Genomic DNA, 18,279 nt, shown 5'->3' with positions numbered 1-18,279 from the left:
AGATTTTGAACGAGTTTCAAAACAAAAAAATTAAAAAGTAATTTTGTATCTAAGCAACAAAATTGAAGCGATAAGAGAGTTGGAGCATAATTTTTTCTTGCTAACTTATGCTTGAAAAAGTTTCCGATTGTTTCATAGTATCTAATCTTTTTATTTCAAATGTTGCCGCAAAATGGGATTAAAGTGGGAGTATGACAAATGGTCTTTGATTTTCCTTTTAAAAAAAGTCATTATTATCTAAATTTTATTTAAATGATAAAAAACATGTGCAGAAAGTTTTGCGATAAGTATTCAACATTTTCTTTATATATGAAAAAGTATGCAACTTATTTCTGCTCACGTAGTAAGTTCTTTCATCATGGCGAGAATTATGTTCATTCTTTTACTGTCCGGTAAGAATTTTCATTTTAACCTAAAACAATGTCAGTGAAATTCTAGGATATTTTGTAAAAGTCTTCTGATAACATATAGAAGCACAAAGTGTTTTTATGCATTTTCATGTGATTTAATTTAAGTAAAAATATTTCAGTGACATATCTTTATACAGTGAAACCTGTCTACTACAATACTGTTGGGACCTAGAGGCGGCGAGTGGGGCTTATAAGTGCGGGAGCAATTTTTTTTTAGGAAGTTAGACTATGTTAGGCTATTTTTAGTGACGGGGGAGGGGGGGGGGTTCCGATGTTCTCTCGCGTAAATGTTTTGGAATTTTAGTTTTAAAAACGCCGTGTTAGTAGAGTTTTGTCAACTTTTGGGGAACGGAATGGAGTTTTCAGGGCTGTCCTCGTATTTTTTTTAAAATAAAGTCTAATTTCTAATAATAACAAAAATTAAAAAAATGGACTGACTTTGGTAATGTAAGTGTAAGGAAGGCTCTTCCTGGGGAATTTTTTTAAAACTGATGTCTTAAAGATGCAAATTAAAGCCTTCTTTCTTAAACTTAGTAAGGGGTTTGAAGTTCGCTCCCAGAAATTTTGCAAAGTTCAAAACGTTTTCTAAACGTCTTCTAAAATGTTATTTCAGACTTCTCTTTTATTAACTTAATGAAGAATAAAAGGGTTCGGAGGTTCTCCTAGATTTTTTTTTTTTTTTGAACTGATGAAATCCTAAGAACTCAGTTTTGAACTTCCTTTGGGGACTTCAGAAAAATATTTCCGGATTCTTCTTTTTTTTTCCTTTTTTTTTAAAAATAAATTGGAGACTTGAAAACGCAGTTTGACGCTATCTGTGGGGATTCTTCTCTTGCATTTTTTCCCTGAAACTGGAGTCTTTACAATGCAAATTTGGGTCATCTTTGAATTGAAAGGAAGGAGTGAGTGCGCTCAGAGATTTTCTCCCGGAAAATTTTCAAAATTGAAGTTTTAAAATTGAAATTTTAAACAATATTTGGTGACGTTCGGGTAATTTCACCCAGAATGTTTTGAAATTAAAATCTTAACGTTGAGGTAATCTTTGATGATGAGAAAAGTGCGGGGGCAGTTGTCCCCCCCCCCTTGCCCCCCGAATTGCCGCCACTGTTGGGATCTAAAAAAGTAAGGTTATAGACAGGTTATCGTTGTAGACAGTTTGATTATATATTCATGCTGAGATTTTGCTGGGACCAAGGAAAATCTCGTTATCGACAGGTTTATTGTTGTAGACAGAATTGTTATACTCACCAAGAAACATCACGAGTTCAGTAATCATGAAAAAAGTTAAAAATGGTCGCATTCGAAAGAGTATGTTTAGAAAAAAATTTGACCCAAATATTGCGTGCCCTCGTCCTTTTGTTTTTGAGATGTGGGGGGTCAAAGTCTGTCGAAATCTTACGAAAATTCGCCAAATTTAAAGACTTGGCAAGAAATGGAAAATACCACGTGATTTCATCGCCTGAGTCTAGCAAGACTCTCATTTCCATTTCTGGTCATATGCAAAGCGCGTAAACGATGTTTCGAATTAACCCTTTACTTGTGTGGGTAAAATTAAAAAGTAACTATGAAGCCTGTGAAATGGAAACTAGTGAGCTTTATCCAGAGCAGTTACAACTTTATAACGAAATTGAACGTAGGATTTAACTTTGTAATCGTGATAGTAATGCATTTCAGAATTTAAGTGCATTTCAAGTGTGTTTTACTTAACTAATTTAAGTTTGTACTCTTGTAATGAAATGTGTTGTAAGTAATTAATAATTATGTACGAGAATTAATATGAATAAGTAAAAAAAACATGCTTATTAAAGCTTATATATTGAAAATAAAATGGATAGTTTTTGATGTTGAAAGAACATGATCATGGATTGTAGTATCCCAGCTCTTATTTATTTTTTCAAAAGTTATTATCATTCATGAAGTTTTATTGTCTGACCACTGCTAGCGAAAATGTTTAATTTAAAATCGAAAAAAATAATAACTAAAAAAAGAAAACAACGGATAGTAAATGTCAAAAATTTGTACAGCAAAACTAACGATGTCGGAAATTACTTCATAACAGATTCTTATCAAAAATTTTATAGTCGACGTTCATTACAACAACCCCTGTAGTTCGAAAAAGTCTGTCACTGCGGCTGAAAGTCGCTATAACCTAAATGCACATCATATTGCATGTTATTTAGTCATTTTTAAAAATACTGAAGTCACTTTTACCAATTATGTTTCACGTTAAAAGGGAATTAAAATACGAACAAAATAAAAATCAATACAGTTTTTTTTTTTATTTGACTTGTTAGAGGGTTTACACATAACTTGAAAACGATACACATAACGAAAAACACACTGGAAATAACTGACAGAAATAGTTTTTTTTTAATTTGAGAACATGGTTTGAAATCTATAAAAATGTTGTTTTCTTCGTATTTAGATGCTGTTGAAGACTTAGATTTGCGACTTTTCAAAAAAAAAAAAAAGACTTTAAAGTGTGTTTACCGTTTCTCTACGGTTATCATATTTTTTTCAAAACAGTTTCATCATCAAATAAACTCTTTCAGTGGAAATATTTCACCCGCAGAAGCATAAAAGTTTTAAACATCAGTTTTTTAACAGACAGTCTTAAGAATAACAAAAAATTCCACTGTTTTTACAATAAAATAAAACAAATATTTCGGACTGTGGCGTTTTCCCCTATACAGTTGCACGTTAATATCCCGGAACACAAGCCCCTAAAAATTTTAATGCCGCAATCTGTGCCACGAAACCCCCCGCCATGGTAGTCACCCCGAGTAAAGAATTAATGCGATATTTCTCACGCGCTTTGGTGGTGACCAAATATGGAAGTGAAATGTCTTGTCAGATGCAGATGTTGAATTCGCGCCGTACCTTCCATTTCTGAACAAAACTCGCTAAATTTGGTGACTTTACTAAAAATTTCGGCAATTTTTAAGACATCATATTTCGATAACGTGGTCACGAGGGCACGTAGTTTCAGTGCCATAAACATGTTTTCCAATGCTCTTTCGAATGCCACCAATTTGGAATTTTTTTGAATTTCCTTGATCGTGATGTTTCCTGGTCAGGTTTCACTGTATATAAATATCTTCTGTGCGTGTGTTTGTCACCGAACTTCTCTTAAACGGCAGGACCGATTTTGATGAATTTTGTGTGTGTGATTACTATGATTCGAGTATGGTTAGCGTCACAATTTGACCCGATAGTAAATACTTCTAAAATTAATTTAAACATAAGATGGTTAAATCTCCCAAATGACTAATATGTACTTTAGCCTATTGTTGAGCGAGAACGGAAGTAAATATTTAACTCGTTGCCGCAGCACAATAAAAAAATCAACAAATCAGCTCTGCTTTTTGTAGTGAAAATTTCCTACCGTAATGTATCAATTGAGAGTACATAACAAGTAGAGAAAGGGAAGCCTTCATTTTTTGAAGCTACGATCTCAAGACCTGTGATAAAGTTAGAAATATAGCACTGTGAAAGAAATCGAGTTTCTTTCATTAGGTTCACACAATCGTAGTAGTTGAGCCTTATGACTTGAGATTATTGCCTCAGATTTTCCAAACCAAATGATCAAAAACTATCACCTATAGCAACCTTACATCCATCTGAGTCTGGGTGCCAGTGGCAAGATGACTTTAAGGATTTTGAAACTAATCAGTACATTATGAAACGAAAAGATGGTGAAATTTATAAAAGAAACCGATTTTTTTCCGTCCAAATAAATCACAACAGGGTAGCTCTGTTCACAAAAGATCAGTGAAGTAGAAGATTTTTGTCTTTGGCGAAAAGAACAAATCAGGTAATTTTTGAAGATCATTCAAGTACGCAAGGAAAGTGAAGAAAATGCTCAGCAAGAGAGTGGGATTGTCGCTGTTCCCGCTTTTGTTCAAAAGATCGGACAGCTAATTGATTGGAATTCGTTTCACTCCTTAATCGGCTGGATTACAAGAGCATAATCGCTTGGCGAGTTCGGCGAAAAGCAATATTGTACCAGTTCTCTAACAGCAAGTAAAGTTTTATTTATATATTTAAAATTCATTCATAATTTTTATTATGTTTTGTCAAAAAAGGAAATCCCCTCCATCGTTCGCAAAATTTTTTCGCAAGTATTTAACGGTCCTCGAGTTTTTTTTTTTTTTTCAGAAAAAAGAGAAAGAAAAGCAGAAAGGAAAAGAAATAAAGAAAATAACTTAAGAAGAAAAAAAAAACCTATTACAAGTCCACGAACTTTTTCCAAAAGTTCTTCCCCGACATCGACTCAAAAAAAGGTTGAGAAACGGTGATGTAGGGTGTTCAAAAAATCACGATCTATTTCCATGAACACATTAATTGACTTCTTTCTCAAGTGTTAGAAGAAATGTTCTCCTTAGAAGAAAGAATATCCATCGTTTCTTGGAAACTGGTGGCAAAAGGTATGAGGATGTGCCTCAGCGCTATCAGCAAAAACACGGAGAAGAGCCACAAACAAGGACCAAGACCTGGCTACTTGTGGACGAATTCTGGCAAACCGGTTGCATGGCGAGAGAAGAAGTTACGTACAACTATCAACAGCTGATGATTCATCGACATTTGTTGTCAAGAATTTGTTTTTAAATTGCCTGATACCGACTCTTATTGGTGGCTGTTTTCCGTACATTCGCTGTTCCAGCTGGCAACCTCGTCATAAGTTTTAGCACAAACTTTCCAGGAAGCGACGGATATTTTTCTTCTAACTGAAAAACCATACGACAGTGCAAAAATGAAAAAAAAGAGTGAAATAGATAACAATAGTAAGAGCATAGTAAAACTCGTTTTTGGACGCATAAATTATTTGCCCTTGTGTTCCCGTTATCGAAATATAAACTCTCAAAGACTGCCAAAATTTTAAGAAAAGTCGCCAAGTGCGGCGAGTTTCGGTTAGTGATGGAAGACATCTTTCATACGCTTTGCAGGTGTAGGTCCTGCCACATGCAGATTATAAAATCACGAGGTACCTTCAATATCTTGCAAAGCATTTAAACTTTCTTCAAACAACTGTGAAAGAAATGAATACGTTTGTGTTTCCATAAAAATGAACCGTTGTTTTTATAACGACCTGTGTATCTGACACATCCATTTGTTGTATGCATGCTAACTCATACACCAAATTTTAAGTTGGTGGGAAAAATAGAGGTATGTAGCATCAAAACCAGTTCAAACCACTTTTCAAAATTTTAAGGAGAGACAAAAAGCATTCACGGATTGAGCTGTTATTAAAAAAAAAAAAACCGCATTTTTAATTGCGTTATATGCACTCTAAATCGTTTTGTAGATTAATAGCAAAAAGTATGAAAGTATGGAATAAAAATACTTTGCAAAACTCATGGATTGATCAGGAATTTATACACAATGCTTGATATACTTTTCGTACAATTAATAAACATACTCTTTTGCTCTTTTTTGCAGTTTTAAGATCTGTTTTTCAAATCTTGTACACCAGATGCATTGAAATTGAAGTAATACGAACAACAAGTGCTCTATTTGCTAGTGTCTTGAGACAAAATTTTTGTAAAATTAGGATCGTTATTTGTGATTTTGCAATAACTTCTAGATAATCACTCAAAACCATATAGGTGTCATAGACAGTGAAAAAACCCAAGGTAGATAAAGCAGGAAACGGAATAGATTTAAATGAATTGCTGTTTTACATTTGTTTTTGTAGTTTGCAATAGCAGGGTGCATTTTTTTTTGTGTATTTTTAGTTCTTGGATGTGTACTTGCTTCTCCAACCTGTACTATTGAAGAAGTCGACAAATGCTTAGGTGACAACGAAGACTTTAAGTTTATGGTCCTTGGAGAAACCTACCCGGAAGATGATGAACACTTAACGAAATTTTGCTTGTAAGCTAATTCTAACTAATTTTGAAGTACAGCGTTGAATTGAACTATAAGCAATTTGTGTCGAATTTACGATATGAAAAGCTCTTAATCTGTGTTCTGTAACTAGCATGCGAAAGCGCTAAATCCTCCAAATGTAATCTTAAATCTTTTAGAAAAAAAAAGTCAGACGAAAATTGAGTTATGCGCTTAATTTACGCAGTTTTGAACAAGTATAGTAAAAAAATCAAAGAAAGCTCAAGAACCTGCATTGTTTGAAAAGTTTCAAATCCCCAAAATACAAATATATGCTCGCTTTCATGTACAGCATTGAAATTAATTTGTTAAATTTGTAAACAAAACTAGCTTTATAATTACTACTAGCTGCGCCGCCCGACTTTGCACGGTCTTCCTCAAAAATAAAAGTAACGTCAAGTGATGGGTGTTCAACAATCAGGCTTGAACGAAAAAAAAAAAAAAATCCCGACAAATCTCAGGAAAATCTTTAAATCCTCCGATTAGAGGAAAAATCACCAAACAAAAGCAGGAATATTATTTGTTCATAGTCGAGAAAAAACGGCAACATTTTTTTTTTTTAATGATTTCTTTTATTCACGCTAATCAAAACTGCGCTCACAGCAGACGATAAATTTCCGATTTAATATTAACATTCCTTTACTTAAAAATGCTTATAACTTTTTTGGCGGTGATTTTAGTCTTTGTGGTTTTGAAATCCGAAAGATGTAAATCCACTTCTCAGTAGTATTTTTCTCGGACTTTCAAATGAGACCAAAACCAAAGCAATCGAATAATTAATTCGGGTAGAAAGATCTCGAAGGTCCTAAAATTCAAATTCGAACGGGTCGGAACTTTTTTGGAGCTCGAAACCCTCCCCCCATCTACTTTCTTTCTCGTGTGCCCAAGTACCTTCCTACCAAATTTGGTCAAGATCCGATGTAAACTGGATTTGTATAAGGAACATACACATATACATGTATACAGGTATACGTATATATTCTTTGTTTTATAAAATAGATTATTTTTCATTGTTTTTGCCAACAATTAAAATATGAAGAATGTTACAAGAAATACACATCCAACTCAGTTACTTCCTAAGCCGGGTTGTTGAGTGCTAATAAGCACGAAACTGCAGTCCTCGGTTGGACTGACTGAGCTGGTGGTGTTTTTGTATTTCTGCCTTAGCAATGGCTATAGGGCTGGTAACTTACTGAAAATAGAAAGAATGTTATCTATCCATTTATTATTATTTTTTGTTGTTTATGGCAACAGTTACAAATAAAACGCAGACATTATGAAAGAGAAAATAAGCTAAGAAAAAGTCTTTTAATGCTCCTTCTTACAATAATGAACTTTCTTTCAGAAAAGCTCCTCCACTGCTGGATTGTGCAATTGATTTTATTGAGCGATGTCCAAATTCTGAAATCTCAAACTATCTTGAAGGTGTGAAGGATCAAAAAGCAGTTTTGGAAAAGTTATGTGACACATCTCTCTCATTTAGAGCAGGTAGTAACATAAGAACATTGTTTTTACTCTCCAATTTTTTCGAATCAGTTTATGTCTCGCTCACACTCACACACACGCATTCATTAACTTACACGCTAAGCTATATACAGGTCGGCTCTGTACTCTTAAGCAAAGCTTTAAAAGTGTTGAAAAATTTATGACTGTTGGTTTAAGGACTTATTTATTAATCAACAGTACTAAAGAACAATCAAGGCTTGTGAGAATAAAAAAGAAAATTTTGTCGCTAAGAAGACGAATGGGCGTAATTCAAAGAAATCGAAAAATGAGTTATGACCACCACAGAAATGTCCAAAGTCGATTTTATAACATTACCAATGGGCGTATCTCTAAAATAAACAGTAAAAAAAGTTCCTCAGATTGGTGGCAGTTCTCAAGCGATACTGTAATCTGGAAATCTTTAAATCGGTTTTCTGCAAAATGCTTAAAAGTGAGATACGCCCATTCGCCTTTTCCGATTCCGATTCCGAGTCACAACGGACTACAACTGTATTTATGTCGAGGACTGCATATTAAGTGCCTTGCCTCCATTATTTTATATACCGATAGATGGCAGCACCATCACCGGATCGAACACTTAATGAGAATTTAGAACTAGTCCAGAAGCTAATAGCTACCTGGTGCTAGCACCCCCAGAGGTATCGTTTCACTTGGAGGACACTGAGACCACGAGCTTATTTAACGTCGCCCAGTCCCCTTTAATGACGACGGTGGGTCTTCGACCATCGAGGTTCGAACCCAGGACCCTCCGGCCCCGAATCCGACACTCAACCGATCGGGCTACCACGGCCCGATCGGCTTTTTAGCGACGATTTGCTGACTACATGGACATAAACACGGTCGAGAGTAGTTCGACTCTCCGCTGAATGAAAATGTAAACCCTTTTGCCAATACACGAAACACAAATATTGAGTTTGATTATGATTAAATGTATAAGTTAAATTGCAGAATGCATCTAAACAAGTAATTTTCGTCACATAACGTACGGGGAAAACAATGGGCTGTTGAACGGTGCTGAAAATAAAGGTATGAATCTTTAAGATTGCTTTCAGAAACAGTCCACTGGTTACACTACGTGGTTAGTCATGTTGCGGTTGTGATGTCACCAGTATTTTTCTGGTGAGCCCGGTAGAACAGCCGTGTTTTCAAACACTCGCGGTTACAGCGCGGTACGTTCTAGTTCAGCTATAGACGACGCTTCAATCAAAGAGAGTGTATAGTTTGAAACATGACTGGATTGGACAAAAAATACCACGTGATCTCGCAGAAAACGTCGAGATGGGTGAGGACGGTTACAACAGGATCCACAGCCAGGGAGTGACCGCAAGCATTTCCGAACCTTTGTAGGTGACGTCAAAGGTTTAAATTTCCGATAGCTTGCGGAGACACTGGTGCGATCGCTCCTTGTTTTCAAACGTACCCTAAGAGCTGCTGTCTTGCACTCTGTCATTTTTAATCGTGAATTCTAGAAAAGAATTATTTGGTTTCACCAAGTAGGAAAAAGACATGCAGTTTATTTATAAATAGTGATACAGACAGGAACTCTCAGCTGGCTCAAAGATTATATTAGGAGCATTTTCTACCGATTGAAAAGTCCTTGTGGGAAACATGCTTCTTCGTTGAAAACAGGATATAGTGCCCTTCATGAGGAATGATGATGTCATTAAGTGTCAAAGACATTTTGCTTTGAGTTAGGCTAGCTGCTCCAGGTAGAAGATAAAGTTTTTAGATATATCCCTTCATAGTATAGTGCATGAAATTAATACATGCTTTTTCTAACTGATGAAACTAAAGGTCTCTTCTGTAATTTGCAGTCAGAAAAGAGGTTGAGTGCAAGTTGTTTATTTCCAGTGCTTTCGTGCGGTTTACTGCTTGCATTACGCCCATACATTTCCCACCGAATACTGTTATGCAACATGCATTTTTACCATCATGTTAACCACTGTAAGGGATTTCTAAATCAGTTTGTTTGACAACATCCTTACACAAAGAGAAGATCCGCGTTTCTTACTTGCCTGCATGATATGCATGAATGCCAAACGTAATTGATTCAAAAAGCGGCAAGAGATATCATCGCAAAGTTGGGTTTGGATATAATAAAATTGCCATGAGTGAAGCGTAAAAATGCTTACAACGCTACATGGAAGCATACTTCGGATTTAGCATTATTACCTCAAAAACGGCATGAGGTACGAGAAAAAATCAGTTGCAAAGTTGTTCAGCAGTACCATCGAACTGAAAAAAAAAAAAAGACATTTTCCACACAATAATGTGAAAAAAACAGTAGGTTTGAAATGTTCCTTTGTTTGATCGCGTAGAGCAATACTGCACTTACTGGCATTGAGCCTCATCTATCTATAATTCTCAAAATGGCATGTTTCAGTAAAAATTACATCAGGACGCGGGATATCACTCGCTGTTAAACACTGTATAGCACAACAGGTGACACGCTGATAAAAGTATACGTCATGCGGTTTCAAAGTTTCTGCAATGTTGCCGGAAAGGTTGCACACATTTGCTGATAATTCATTCTTACCCAAAAAAGATGTAACGGGTTCATGAAAGGAGGCCCTTCTATGCAACCACAATACCTGATGACTCGTAGTTGGAATGCATTTTACGTTTACTAGTTTTGACATTACTGTTTGGAAATTGTGGTTTGCTTTTCCCCCCCGTGTCTCGTGCAGTTTTTGAGATAATAACGATAACTCCAAAGTTTGCCACTAGGTAAGGCTGAAAGCAGTTTCTTCCCAAGGTAACTTTACTATACCTATCCTCAATTTTTATAACGATAGCCCTTGAACTCCAGAAACTATTGGCGTGGCAACAGATTTTAGTGAACACCCTGTAAAATACAAACTATACAAACTATTTGAACAAGTGAATATTAGAGCAATGAATGCTAACGTAACATAGAGCAAGGAATAATGTCAAAACTTCTTGTTCTATGATGTTTACATTGTTCGCCTTATGAACGGGGGTCTAAAGGCATATACTATAACCGTGACAGCGGTTTTATTTAAAGCCCTGAATCGTGGAATAAAGTAGCGACACGTCCGCCACCTTGGGGTTAAACGATGCTTTTTTCTATGTCTGCTATGGTGAAGTAGCGTGTTTTGCTTCATGGTTGGTGTTTCTTATTAATTCCATTTTTATCCACATTCAAGAAACACTATAATCAAGAAATAAGGCACGCTACTTCACCATGGCAGAGGTAGAAGAAAGCATCGTTTAACCTCAAGATGTCGCTATTTAAGCTACAACTTAGGGCTTTAGTTGTATTAGGTTACTGGAAAGTCGCCCGTCAAAGTATGACGGGTGAAAATTGCTTCTATTCTTCTACATTTGAAAGAAAAAATTGCCTGTTTGATGATATTTTGATAGTTGAAATTTCAACCCTTACTCCAGTAGATGAACCCTAAACTCCAGTAGATAACGTTCATTTTCAACCATTTTTTCGTTTCTTTATTCTCCTAAAAAGAATGTCTTACCAGTAAAAGAGTTAAGTCACCGGATCGAGTTCAGCCTTCTCACAATAAAGCCTTTCCTTGCATGTTAAACATTAAAAAAACATATTATCAAATTATCATGCCGTGGCGCGAGCTTCATACTTGAAACACGTGGGTTACTCGATCATCGGCTATTATTTATATGAGGAGAGGTTGAAGCGTTTACCCACTAAACTTCGCTTACGCTTATAGGCCGTGACAATCGCTGAAACTCATGGCAACAAAGAGGGCGCTACAGGGAACCCCTGTTTTAAATTACGTTGACATTGATTGGTGGATGCAGGGCTCTGTTCAGCGCCTCTAGCGGTCAAAACGGGCGACGTCCAACCAAAAATAAAGAAACTTTAAAACGTTGACATTGATTGGTGGTTGCACAGCAGATCGTTGCATCGGTTTACCACAGAAAAGTCACAAATTGTCACGCCCCAAAAATGTCAGCGCCATCTAGTGGGGCCATGGTTTAAGTTTTCTGGTTTTCATAATATTCCTATCTTTTCAGAGTACTTGGAGCACGCTGCTTGTATGAACAACAAAGTCTCAGCGGTTAAGGGTAAATGTGCTGATTACATGAATATGTTTGCGAACAATTTCAAGTAAGTTGGTTTTCTTTGAAAAAAGCATTTTTTAGAATTTGCTTACGTTTAAGTAATGCCGGGGAAGATTTCGATAATTGGGAATCTGGCGATCTTTCTTAATTGGCGTCAGTTTTTGTTTTCAGCGCCTGCGCGAGAGGTATTTTTCGTAGCAAATCTAAACAAAGAGAACGGAAACATCTATTCACATAGGGTTACTATAAATCAGCAGGGTTACCAAAATAAAATTATTTACGCCAAAAATACGACGACCGCGCCAGATTACCAATTATCGAAATATCCCCTAATGCCGATTTGTGTCGATAATTCTCTTACCCTAACCCCTTTCCTAAAACGTGTTTTTATCAGTAGGTTCAGGGTTATCTATGGTTCAGGGCCTAACATGTTGTCCATTTGCAATTCAATTGGCTCCAAATTTTAGATTCATCACATGACTCATAAAAACGAATATACAAATAACTACCAAGTGAAAATGCAAGTTTCAAGTATGCTTTTCAGCAGTTTTGATAAAGAAAGTCTATTTGGCCCTTTTAGGAACACGAATATATTTTTTTTTATTTTCAAAGTTGGCCCCAACAAAGCCAACTCAAAAAAAAAAAAAAAAAAAAAGGCAAAAAGCACTATCAAAATAAAAACAATAATAAAAATACCCTATATAAATTCTTTATTGTCAATATAAAAACTTTATAAACTACATTTGATGATTTCAAAATCATTTTTGAAATTTCAACATTTACTTCAATAGAAATGAGAAAGATCAACCGCCATATTCAGAGCACTTCTAAATTCTTACTTTCTTGCACAGTTCATGCACTTATGTGCAACACACCAACGTAGAATCATTTCTACACCCGATCCTTCGGTTTCTTAACAAGGATATCATACTTCTAATAATGCAAATCATGGCAGTATGGGGCTTCAATCTATTTCTCTAGGGTTACTCAGCCACAGGAAAAAATGACGGTATATGGCAACATTTTATTTGAATTCGTCAACTACATTAAAGAGGCCTTCTAGAACAATTAACAACTTGTTTAAACTAGTAAACTATAGTGGGCCATGAAGAAACGAAATTTACTTTTCGATAAGGTCAGGCAGTTTTGAGAAAACTCATTTCTGATATCTGTTGCTAAACTTTTGCCTTTTGAACACAAACTGCTTATTGATAACGCTTCGATTTCATCAATTAAACGTTCTGATGACAATAAAATCAAGGTCTAGCGAATATTTGCTATCTTTGACAGAAAGTGGGGGATTAGCGTTATTGGCATACATGGCCTTATCTGGTGCATTCACCTTAGAATGCATGCCAATAATCTTTAATTGTACTTCTTTCTAATATAAATTTACCGACTTTTTTTTTTATAAAAGTTTCTGGTAAAGGGAAAATAATTCAAGCAGAAAAAATGTCTTGATGATGCAATGAGCAAATTGCCCAAAGCTTAATTACCAAATGCTCATTTATTTTGATTCTTCAAAACAAAGTTAACAGGTAAAAAGTTACTTTACATTATTAAAAGTGTCACTACACTGTTAAAAAAATCATGAAATTTTACAGTAGGATAAACGAGAGTTAAAAAACCCAAAATGCGCTCAGCATGATAGAACTCTGAACCTTTTTATTGGCAGGCGGCTGTGCTGACTACCATACAGGTTAGGACGCACCGAGTGAGGAGAAATACAGTGTTATGTGCTTCGCACTGTAAGTCACGTGGTGTATCAATTGGTGCTGCAATCGTTTATTTTTTTCGGTACAATCAACTGTAATTTTTTTCTGTACTCTAAACTAAACGCTCTATTTCACAGTAATATTTACCATAAAAGTTTCCTTATTGTTTAACAATGTAGTAAAGCCACTTTTTTTATACGTACGGGAGTAAAAGCTTAAAATCTTCTAGTGTGTCCCATACTCTGCGCGGCTGAACTCGCAACCTAAAAAACTCTTTTAGTAAACCTTTAATTCTTTAATTATTATTATTGAAGCAATATTTATTTTTTATTATTACGTAGGTGTTCCACAGGGGTCCATAATTACCAGGTCTGTATTGAAGACTCGGTTGAAGAGTGCGGTGAGAAGGCAGCTGAAATTTTCAGAACCTTGTATGAGCCCAAAATGGATATTAACACGATAGTTTGTGAAGGTACATTCAAGTATCTGAAAGAGAAAGGAATCATTTCATAAAGCTTCGTTATGAAAGAAACTTATTATCTCCAAGAAATGTGTAAGCATTTATAAATAAAAAATAATTCAAAAAGTTTTAAATGTGTAATTTTGTTTTATTTGCTCTAAAATCACTAAGAAATGGAAAGCACAAAAATTTAACTAATGCAAAAAAAAAAAAAAAAAAGAAAAGAAAAACAAAATCTGTTTTAAATTTCTACAAAATAAATATTTGCAATAAACGAAACATAATCTACACGAAACTGTCTTTCAAGATAAATATTGACCAGAAATATTTTATATCATATAATATATATGAAATGATGACTTCAGAGTCATTATTTGCAATAATTTTTTCAAATAAATGTTGATTTTAAACAGCGAAACTCTCCTTTTTTTCTGTAGTTACTGCATATTAATGATAACTAGTTCAAATGAATCATACATGTCTTTTATAATATGGTTGAATTTATTTGAAAAATGTATTTTTCCGGATCAAATCAAACAGATTGCTTGCGTAGAGGGAAACAAATATCTTTTGGATGTAGTTGCCTAAAATTGATTTTTTCCACATACATCTAACATTTTAACTGCTTTTGGTGGGCTGCTCTCTAAGGTTTATTTAACATATTTAACATAGGTTGAGTATCTTTGAAATTGACTGAATCTTACAAGGAGGCTTAAACAAGGTTTTTGAAACAAGGAAAGAAACCTCGAACTAGGATATCGCCTAGTCCATATTCCTAAATTTTTGAAACTAAATCTCACTTAATTTTCACAAACTGGCACAACTGTCAAGTAGTGAAACTTCAAGCTTCCATTCATTTGTAGAACAAAAATTTAGATGGCAAAGTATGGTAAATCTTCGTTGTCAGCCTTGGGCAGCATAAACTTTTCATATGAGCTCAATACGTTTGGATAGTAGTAAGGCTGATAACTTAGATTTTTCTTATAGGCATGGTGAGGCAACGTGATGGATACATCAAATGCAAAATAATCCCAGGGTTTGTTTGCCGTCTTTGCAAACTAATAGCCAACACAGAGCGAAAAACAAAGAAGTGATTGAATCATATTTAATGCACATTTGGGTGATTCTCCAAAAACCTGACATTTTCCAATCACATTTTTAAAAATAAAATAAAAATGCTGAAAAAAACCTGAAAAAAAAAATCATACTTACTCTTTGCTAGGAACTTATTAAGAGAAAAATAGAGGGAACTCACTTTATGTTACACCCTCAAAAGAGGGGTAAAATTTTCATACAGCAAGAGACTGACAAGCAGCACCAGGAGAGTTATAAAATGAATTTCTTCATGGGTTATCTGAAATGTAACTATAGTAATAAAGAAATAACTGAAGATTAAATAAAAAATATGGTTATTAAAAGACAAAGCAAAATTTGTGTAAAACCTCCCTTAACGGACACCCCCAATTTCTTCGAGTACAATCTCCACATAGGTATTTCCATATTATTCACTCTGAATAGCTTACACTTCGAAGAACGGACATTCATTTCAACGGAAAAAAATCGATTGCTACATTAAAACTTTCTTTAAGTTAGCCATACACAGTAAGATAAAATTTACAAAAAGAAAATTTACCTTCTCATTACTTGCGAGTTGTTTTATGATTCAGAATATAAACAAAAAGGGAATCGGAAATATTAATAACATATATTTTACTTTTGATTTATAAGTAACTACGAAATTTATAGCAACTTCACTAACTATTCGAGCAATATTTAGAAAAACATTTGTCTATCCAATAAATCTCTTTTGGAATGATTTGTTTGAACAACAACAAAAAAATATTAAATAAATAGAATTATTCCACTGATACATTTTTCATTTATCGTTTGACAAATTTAACTTTCTTTTTTTCAATCAATCTTATTTTCCAACTAATGTATTTTAAATAAATCCTTCTATTCTTAGAGATGCATTCATTACCAGTGCTTGTGAAATAATTCTAGGAGAGTAATTTTTTAGGACAGGAGTATGTGTGTGACACTTTTTTAGGACAGGAGTATGACATTTTCCACACAATTTGCCTGTTGCGTAAGCAAAGGATTATAATTAAGGTAACTAATGTTATTTTTCGATTTTAACCTCTTAATTCAACTACACAGTATGAGTATAATTATTATTTTTCTTTAATTTAACACAGAAAATTTGTCCCAGGAGAATGACAGCAAAAATATTTCATACCCATTTTTGAACTTCAAAATTTTAGTAAGAACAGCAGACAAGTTATATGAACTTAACACTCAAGAAATCTAAAAAAATGGTGATAATAAATAGTGTTGGAGCACAGAAAAACAAAAATTCCTATTTTTAATCTATAATAATTGAACTCATTCTTAGGACAGAAGAATGACAGGAATCCTGGGGGCAAAGTCTAAAACGATGTAAGTTGATGATTTAAATAATTTAAGTCATTTAAAGAGTGTTATTTTACACTTTTAAGTATGCTTAATTTTGTACTACAAATTGAATTTGTGGAAGGTTGAGATAAAATTTTTAAATGATTTAAGTCCATTAGAAAAACAGCTAGGGACACGCCAAAAGGTCTGATTATTTAAAATTTTTTGTAGAAAAGTCTAAATGAATTATTGTTTTAATAAGAGTAAAATAACATCCGATAATTTATTTCTAACTATTAACAAAATGAAAACACTTTCTGAGCTAAATTATTTTTGTATTGGGCTACTGGGACATAATATTGTTAGAATTTTGGAAAATCACCATTTGTTACTTTTCTGTTGGAAATTTTCACATACCTATTTCTAAAAATCTTGTGTATAGTATGAAAAGTAAATTGTAGTTTAGTTTTTGTAATAAACTAGTTTATGAATACATGATTTTTAAAATAAAATAAATGCCTAAATATTTCCAAACAAATGTTTAAGCTGAATTTCATCACCAGATGCTAAATTATGAACCATTTCTACATATCTACAGTGACTCCCAAAAGTGTTCGTACACCTACAGATTCCAATGAAATAGGACCCTATCCGTTGGTTAGAATTAATATTTCGGAATAAATATTTAGTAATAAGATCTATGATCAATTTTCAACAAAACTACATGAAAATGATTTTAAAAATATTAAAACTTAATTTTTAAAAAATCAAAAACCAAAAAGTGCCGGAAATTTCATGTCACAAAAGTCTTCGTACACTTTAAAAAATGTTTACATGTTATTGAATAATCTAACTTTTTATTAAGCTATGATTTAGTAGAATATCATGCAGTATCAACAACACCTTTTAAACGTCTGGGAATAGATTTTATTACTTTTCTTTCTTTTTTTTTTGCGTAATTTCTGAGTAAGTGTTCAATCACACTTCGAGCCTTACTGTTTCTAGCTCTATTTTCGTTTCAAAGCCGTATTTTCGTAATTTAGCCTCCAGATATCTCTAAATATGTTACATTAAGTTCAAATCTTTAGATTGAATGGGTATTTTCTAAACTTTAGGACAATTTTTGAGGCACTAGACGCAAACGTTGAAAACCGTGTGCTTCTTATCGTTATCTTGTTAAAAAACAAAGTTGTTTTCAATAACCAAATTTTTGGCTAAGAGTTTCAAATTGGTTTTTAAAATATTTAAATGAACATCATGATTCATTATTTCATGAAAAAATTCTAAACTACCAAGTCTTGATGCTGATATGCACTCTCACACAAGAACACCTTCACCGTCCTGAATAACTGGTCCGACTAAGTTCTTAAGATTAAGTTCCTAAGTTTTTCTTCTATTTACAATTATGCAACAATTTAACCAAAATTGTTGAAATCATTTTGATTTGTAAGTAAGACGTAATTCCAAAACGTTTTGAACTTATTTATCATTGATTTTGCGTAGAAAAGCGTAAGCTTTCTGTTTTTCGCACTGCCAGGAAAAATTCTGCAGGAGGAGGTCCCTTTCAATCCAGTTAATAAAAGAACTTGGCGAACAATTTTAGGTGAAAATTAAATGTAAAAATATTCATTTAACCATACAGAAACTTTTTGCAGCACTCAAATGTGTATTTTTCTGAAATTTTTTAACTGTTAATCTCCGACCACGCTTTGTCAACTTTGCCGGTTGGCCTTTTCTTACCTTGTTTTCGGTCCGATTCTTTACTTTAAAGCATTTTATCAAGCACTTAACTATAGAATGGAATAAACTAACTAATTTAGAGACATTTCAAACCAATTTACCGCTAATTTGA

General features: G+C 34.0%; 1 protein-coding gene across 1 annotated transcript; it reads left to right on the top strand.

The window, feature by feature from the left end:
* Positions 1-328: 328 nt before the first annotated feature.
* Positions 329-14,167, top strand: LOC129225080 (uncharacterized). Its single transcript, XM_054859634.1, has 5 exons — positions 329-392; positions 6,146-6,284; positions 7,642-7,784; positions 11,811-11,904; positions 13,915-14,167. Exons 1-5 carry the CDS (start codon positions 359-361, stop codon positions 14,084-14,086), a joined length of 582 nt encoding a protein of 193 aa, XP_054715609.1. The 5' UTR covers positions 329-358; the 3' UTR covers positions 14,087-14,167.
* Positions 14,168-18,279: the final 4,112 nt, after the last annotated feature.

The sequence above is a fragment of the Uloborus diversus genome, chromosome 6 (genome assembly GCF_026930045.1).
Source record: "Uloborus diversus isolate 005 chromosome 6, Udiv.v.3.1, whole genome shotgun sequence".
Classification (NCBI taxonomy): domain Eukaryota; kingdom Metazoa; phylum Arthropoda; class Arachnida; order Araneae; family Uloboridae; genus Uloborus; species Uloborus diversus.
This window is presented reverse-complemented; position numbering and strand designations above follow the sequence as displayed.

Coding starts and splice junctions, on each gene's coding strand:
- LOC129225080 (XM_054859634.1), top strand. CDS start 359: ATGGCGAGAATTATGTTCATTCTTTTACTGTCCG. Junction 6,285..7,641: donor CACTTAACGAAATTTTGCTT/GTAAGCTAATTC, acceptor ACTTTCTTTCAG/AAAAGCTCCTCCACTGCTGG. Junction 11,905..13,914: donor ATGTTTGCGAACAATTTCAA/GTAAGTTGGTTT, acceptor ATTATTACGTAG/GTGTTCCACAGGGGTCCATA.